We start from the raw sequence: 7,500 nt of genomic DNA, 5'->3' as shown, positions 1-7,500 counted from the left end.
TGCTCGGGCTGCTTCCCGACGGCGGGTCATGGCCGAAAGCAGCCGCCAGGTCGTCGCTGCGGCCCGCCTGCCCCTGCACGTCGGGGAGCACCACGGCCGTGAAGCCCAACCGCCGCTGCTTCAGGCTGTTCCTCGCTCTGCGGACGCTCAGGCTCTCCGGGTGCAGGGAGTTGGAGCGGCGGGCGTGCGCCCTGGGGCCTCCGGGGGGGGCGGAGGGCGCGGGGGCGGCGCCGAGGGAGGGCTCTTCCACTGCATGAGGGAACGGGGGAGTGTTGGTAGGCGATGAATAGTGATGATGATGATGATTATTATTATTTTATTTTGTATTGTGTTGTTTATTTGGAATTCTCTGAGGGAATTATCTGTTTAGATTTTTTTTCTTTTCTTTGATTACAGTTTTTTTTCTAAAAAAAAAAAAAAAAAACTATTGCTATGTATCATGAAATTCAATAGAGAAAATATTTCTTCTTCCAAGATCGTTATGATGTATTATCAGGCTAGAAATGTTGTCCTACGCTATAAAACAAACAAAGGGAAACAAATAAGAACATTTGCACTACTTTACAACGCATAAACGATAATGCCTCAAAAACTTGTTATCGTGATAATAAAAAATAATAAATTAACTTCCTATTCATTATCCCTGTAGAAGCTTTATTATATCATAATTAAATAGGTATTTTCCGAAAAACTTTTCACTTAAACCGTATCTTCGCGCCAAAATGAAAGAAAAAATACTTCTCAGTTTGAAAATAAAAAACAAAAACAAACAAACAAACAAACGAAATTAGACGTGCACAAATATACACAATTTCCAATCAAATTTCCTATTTTACACACGTAAGACATGCTATAAAGTTGCTAGCTAACCTTATATATGCATGAAAATAAATAATCAGCATTCACGTAAACTGGCATCAACTATTTTCTGCACACACACACACACACACACACACACACACACACACACACACACACACACACACACACACACACACAAACACACACACACTCATACACGTACATAGGCTCACAAGTACTCGCCCTTTCACTCGTTTAAATAAACCAACTTATAAACTTATCGAAGCACAACCTTTTCATTAACCTAAGTACTCTGGTTTTACGAAGTACTTCAGTTTGAAAAGAATAGAACAAGAATATAGGACTTTTTACGTAAAATGAGTGATTTTTTTATGTCATGGTAGGTTAAACAAGTTAATAAGCTGTCTATATTAAAATTAGTGATTTTTAAATAATTTATGATAAGTAAAGAAGCTTTTTTTGTATTATTTGTATGCTATAAAGAGGGAACGAGTTCACAAGTTGTTTAATTGTTGTAACAAGTGAGTAAGTTGTTTATGTGAACGTTTTGTTGTTAATCTTTTTCTCTGTCTTTGATTCTGTCTCTCTCTTTCTCTTACACTCTATCTTCCTCTCCCTCTCCATGCCCACTTACCTTCCATCCCTCCCTCCTTCATTCTCTCTGTCTCTCTCTCTCCCTCCCTCCCTCCTTCCTTCCCTCTCCCTCCCTCCCCCCTCCCTTTCTCCCTCTCCCTCCCTCCCCCTCTCTCTCCCTCTCCCTCCCTCCTTCACTCTCCCTCTCTCCTCACCTCTGCCATCCACGAGCTCAGGATAGAGAGCGCAGCCTCCGCCGACCGCGTGCTGACTCCCTCGGACGCTCATCTTCTTCCCTCAGACCTGTAAAGAATATTTTGAGGGTTAATGACTTATTAACATTTTGATTGCTGATGGGCTTTTTAATTATCTTGATTGTTGTAGGGTTATCATCATTTTGAGGGTTATTGGATTATTATTATTTTGAGAGTTACTGGCCTATTATTTTGAGGGTTTCTGGCTTATTATTATTTTGAGAGTTTCTGACCTATTATTTTGAGGGTTACTGGCCTATTATTATTTTGAGGGTTAATGGCTTTGTTGGTCTATCTTCATGCAGTTTATGTTGATATTTTGGTAGTTTTATTTATTTGGGAATGTTTACATATATATATATATATATATATATATATATATATATGTATATATATAAATATATATGTATATATATATATATATATATATATATATATATATATATATATATATGTCAGGCTGAAATACACGTTGCATTGATTTAATGATGCATTTGATTCATTTGGGAGTACTGCTTATTATCAATTTTCTTCTTTTTTAGTTGTTTATTTACCAGGGAGAAATATTAGGCTTATATTCATCTATTTATTCATACGAATTATTTAGGAGGACTGTATGCCATTCATTACATTCCATCTATCCTTTCATTTCACTTTACTGCGTCACATCTCTATCCTCCTTGTATATCTCAACAAAAAAAAAAACATGAACAAAATAATAGGAAAAAGGAGATTAGTCATCCCTACCTCTAAGCACTCACCCCTTAAAAAGGAGAAAAAAATAACGAGATTTAAAAAAAGGAAAAATAATCTATTGTCCTTCGAGAAATAAATAAAAAATTCAAGTTCACGGCCACTTTTTCAGGCGAGGTGAGAGCCAGTGTTCCAGGAGACAAGTAGGGGAGAGAGGGCGAGGAGTGAGAGGGTGAGAAGAGGACGAGAGGAGGAGGGGAAGAGGGTGAGAGAAGGATGAGAGGAAGGGGAGAAGAGGGTGAGAAGTGAGAAGGGAAGGGGAGAAGAGGGTGAGAGAAGGACGAAAGGAAGGGGAGGAGAGGGCGAGGAGTGAGAGGGGAGAGAAGAGGGTGAGAAGAGGACGAGAGGAAGAGGAGAAGAGGGTGAGAGAAGGACGCGAGAAGGGGAGAAAAGGGTGAGAGGAGGACGTGAGGAAGGGGAGAGAATTGAGAGGGGAGAGAAGGGTGAGAAGTGAGAAGGGGAGAAGAGGGTGAGGGGTGAGAGCGTGAGAGGAGGACGAGAGAAAGGGGAGAAGAGGCCAAGGAGTGAGAGGGGAAGAGGAGGACGAGAGGAAGGGGAAAAGAGGCTGAAGTGAGAAGGGAAGGGGAGAAGAGGGCGATGAGTGAAAGAGGAGGACGAAAAGAAGGGAAGAAGAGAATGAGGAGTGAGAGGGGAAGAGAAGAACGAGAAGAAGAGGAGAAGAGGGTGAGGAATGAGAGGGGAGAGAGGGGTAAGAGGAAGAGGTCCAGAGAGAGAGGAAGTAAGTGGTGAGACAGGGAGAGAATGAGTAAAGTGGAAGGAAAGGGGAGAAAGGAAGAGGTGGAAAGAAGGGGGGGGGGAGGGAAAGGGTAGAGAAAATGAATGAATGAGAATGATCAAAGGAGAAAGGGAGGGATGATAACAAGGAGAAGAGAAGCATAGTTGACAAGGAGAAGAAGAGGAGAAGTGGCAAGCAGTCGAAAAGAATAAGAGAGAGAAAACGAAACGGCAGAGAGAGAGAGAGAGAGAGAGAGAGAGAGAGAGAGAGAGAGAGAGAGAGAGAGAGAGAGAGAGAGAGAGAGAGAGAGAGAGAGAGAGAGAGAGAGAGAGAGAAAGAGAGAGGTAACAGGTGCAGATCAAAGGGAGAAGGAAAGGAGAGGGAGAAAGGGAGGAAAGGAGAGGGAGAAAGGGAGGAAAGGGGAGAAGGAGAAAGGGAGGAAAAGAGAGGAGGAAAGGGAGGAAAGGAGAGAGAAAGGGAGGAAAGGAGAGGGAGAAGGGGAGAAAGGGAGGAAAAGAGAGGAGGAAAGGGAGGAAAGGAGAGGGAGGAAGGGAAGAAAGGAGAGGGAGAAAGGGAGGAAAGGGAGGAAAGGAGAGGAGGAAAGGGAGGAAGGGAGGCATCGAGAAGGGCGCATTCAAGACAGGCGATCATACGAGAATATCCAAATATCGCCAAGGATCAGGAGGAGAGCTCCCTGGAGGCGCCCTGGCCACGTTCTTCGCCTTCCACGCGCTTGCCGTCGGGAAGAAAGAGTTTCACATACACACGCACGCACAAACGCTGACACACACACGCACGCACAAACGCTGACACACACACACGCACACAAACACAAGCACTGACACACACACAGACACAAGCACTGACACACACACACACAAGCGCGCGCACACACACACACACTGACACACGCACATACACACACACAGACACAAGCACTGACACACTCACACAGACACGCACGCACACACACAAACACTGAAACACACACAGACACACACACACACACACATCAGGGTTATTTATTATTGTAAATATATATAGTGTTATTACTATTGTTACTGTTATTATGATCAACATTATCGCTATTATCATTATCGTCATCATTACCCTTGTTATAAATTTTATCATCATTATGATTATGATTATCATTATCATCATCATTGTTGTTATTATCATTGTTATTATTATCATTATCATTAGGAGTATCGTTATTATAATTGTTGTCATTATTATCATTGTTATCATTATCATTATTATTGTTAATACTATTATCATTATCATCATTCTTAATATTATCACTATCATGATCATTATCCTTATCATCATTGTTGTTGTTAACAGTATCATTATTATCATTAACGTCTTTATTCCCTTCATAATTCTTAGAAGCAAAATATCACTTCAAAGAACAAACATTCTTGAGAGAAAAAAAATGCAGGAAAATTTTTTGGAGCAAAAATAAAATGTTCTTGAGTCCTTGTTGACCTTTAGCGGGAAAAAAGATATATATCATAATTTTTCCTGTGGCGTTCCCTCTGGCTTGGAAAAATGGCGGCAAGGGAGCATGAGGATAATTGTTTTTATTTATTTGTTTGTTTTATTTTGTCTGTTTATTCTGTTTTATTTTGTCTGTTTATTCTGTTTTATATTTGTCTATTTATTTTTTTTTATTTTTATTTTATATATGGTTTATTTATTTATATATTTTTTTGTTTGAATATATGATTTAGAATTTAGAATTGTTTTAAAATTTTACCTTTTCGAAGTTTTATTATTATTGTTATTATTAATCTTCTCCTCATTATTATAATCATGATTGTTGCTTTATAAAATTAGGTTTGGATTTTAAAGAAACAAATGTATTTAGTCATCATCTATTGTCATTATCATTATCATTTTTAATGCAAGTTTTAGAATCTTGGAATTTTGAAGTTTAGTCATTCTTTTAATAACACTGGAAAATTTGAATACTTGAGAAGCAATTGTGGGAATTATGATATTAGAAACTGATTTAGAGTGAAGGGTTAAGAAAATTAGTTTTATTTTTCAAATTCCTGATACATTTCGTAACTTATTTCAACTCCATGGATATCTGAAGACAGCAAATACAACAAAGATTACGAATTTTGAAATATAAAATATAGTAAATGAAACATATTGAAATATAAATGTTTTGAATATGAAATAATAAAATTAATGAAGTGAATCGTGAATTGAGAATACAACAAAAAATCAATTACATAAATTGGAAATATATAATAAAAACATATTCATTTAGCAGTTCGTAGCACCACGTAAAGCATAATCTTAAGGGAAAGGCTAGGTCAGTAGCAGCTCCAGGAGGTGCCATGGCGTCTGTTTTGATGTTAAATGAAAATATAACCATTAAAATCATTATTTTCCATCCTTTTTGAAAACTGAAGAGACCAAAATGATCGACCATATTCACAAAGCATCCGTAACTTTTGTGACGTCATCAAAATAAACCCCACGTGCTGTTTTCCAAAAATAGAATCAGCCGCCATGACACCTCCTCGAGTTGCTACTGACCTAGCCTTTCCCATAACCTTAAATGGAAGGATCTATGACGCATTACTCTTATTCCTCGTGTTCTAGGCTACCAAACACTCCCGTTTTGAGAGGTGGTACGCCGAACAGACCACGAGTACCATTATTTGTTTACGTTTCGGCTCATCTACTGACCTGCTGACTCATGTCCACACTCTCTGATTCAGTGACCGAATTTTTCTTTTCATTATTTGTTTGCGTGCGTACATAATTGACTTACTTATGTACTTAATCTGTGGTTATTCAGATACTTAATTTACTTTAATAGCAGTACAAATACAGGTGATGAAGACTGACAAGGAGTATTTTTCTGTGTAGTATCTAACTCTCCTGGGCTAAGGGATGCTATTAGTGAGTACGTCTCGACTTGCGTTTTGTAGCATCTTAAGGTTAGAATAGGATATTAAATGCAAGAAACCCAAGAGCATTGTTATTGACCCGTAAGCCTATAGCAGCTGGACTAAAAAAGAGATGGTGTTATATAAAGATAAATAGAAGGTTGATACATATACTAGCACATAAAAAGTCTTAGTAAATGTCTATAAAACGCAGAATTTAAAACGCAAAAAACACACGTGGTTCATTATTTACACGTCTACGTCACTTTAGAGTTTTATTTATTTTTTATTCTTTTTATTATTGTTATTTTTTAGCGTTCAAAAGTATTCCTTATTTTCTAACAGAACGCAAGGTAGTTGACTGATTTTAAATGGTAATTGAACACTAATCTTCATAAATAATATTTCGAAACAAATGTCAAATGGAACATAAATGAACAAATAAGCCATGTTTTTGAAAAGTAAACAAAAGTAAACGTCACTTTAACGTGCTCTTTTTTAGCGCACAAAAGTAGCTGAAGACGCTAAGAAGCAGTTGAATACAAAGCTTCTTAGATTACAGTTCAAAACAAATACCAAATGAAAAATGAATAAATAAATAAGTCATGTTTTTTTTGGAATGGAAACAAAAGTAAGCGTTCGAAATTCGGTTAGTTTGTAAAGATGGAAAAAAGTAGCTTATACAGTGAGTGAAATTTTCCTTAAATATCTCAATAACCACAGATTAAGTATATAAGTAAGTCAAGTATGTTCGCACGCAAAAAAAAAAATAATAATGAAATGAAAAATTCGGTCATAAAATCAGAAAGAGTGGACATGAGTCAGCAGGTCAGTAGATCAGCCGATACGTAAATAAATAAGCCATCATAGTAATTTAGTAAGTGGCAATCTTTGTAAGTAAGTAAAACAACGAATGAGCGAGTTAGTAAGCAAGCAAAGAACACAGAGAATGAATTAGATAGAAAAAGAAGTTAGAAAATTAACGTACTAAACAAGCAACCTAAGCAAGTTGTAAGATAAGCCAGTAATTAAGTTATTAAATCAAGCAAACAGATAAATCAATAAAGGAGTAATAAGTGAAAAAAGATGAAAAAGTACAAAGTAAGTAAAAACAAACAAGTAAGTAAATAAAGTGTTTAATAGAGTAAACAAAGGTTGTTATTATCTCCTGTTGTATATAGAAAATTAAAACTGTTATTACAACGTGGTTTTAGGAGATAATTAAGCTAATGGGGAAGGTTAATGAGGGTAATACGATGAGAGGAGAAGAGAGATGACGATGATGTCAGCTGATCCTCACTAATTGACTTTTTTTTTTTTTTTTTTTTTTTTTTTAAGGAAGGCACGTGCGATGGAAAAGGGAGAAATTGATTGAATAATTAGAAAAGAAAGGGAAGGATAATATTCTTTTGTGTGTTTATAGATACATACTTTTAAGTATACAAATGTATGT

The 7,500-nt window shown here is 37.2% G+C and overlaps 1 protein-coding gene across 1 annotated transcript in view; it reads right to left on the bottom strand.

The window, feature by feature from the left end:
• The window catches only part of LOC138863956 (uncharacterized), an 18,636-nt gene that overhangs the window by 6,260 nt on the left and 4,876 nt on the right, over nucleotides 1–7,500 (bottom strand). The window contains exons 2-3 of the mRNA XM_070129775.1: nucleotides 1,611–1,698; nucleotides 1–249 (exon numbers count right to left, since the gene is read on the bottom strand). The exon at nucleotides 1–249 is cut by the window's left edge and continues 14 nt beyond it. Coding sequence (XP_069985876.1) covers nucleotides 1–249; nucleotides 1,611–1,683 — 322 coding nt within the window. The 5' untranslated portion in view covers nucleotides 1,684–1,698. The remainder of the gene's footprint in view (nucleotides 250–1,610; nucleotides 1,699–7,500) is intronic.

This window comes from Penaeus vannamei, chromosome 1 (assembly GCF_042767895.1).
Source record: "Penaeus vannamei isolate JL-2024 chromosome 1, ASM4276789v1, whole genome shotgun sequence".
In the NCBI taxonomy this organism is placed as follows: domain Eukaryota; kingdom Metazoa; phylum Arthropoda; class Malacostraca; order Decapoda; family Penaeidae; genus Penaeus; species Penaeus vannamei.
Note: the sequence above shows the minus strand (reverse complement) of the source record. Positions and strands in the feature narration are given on the sequence as shown.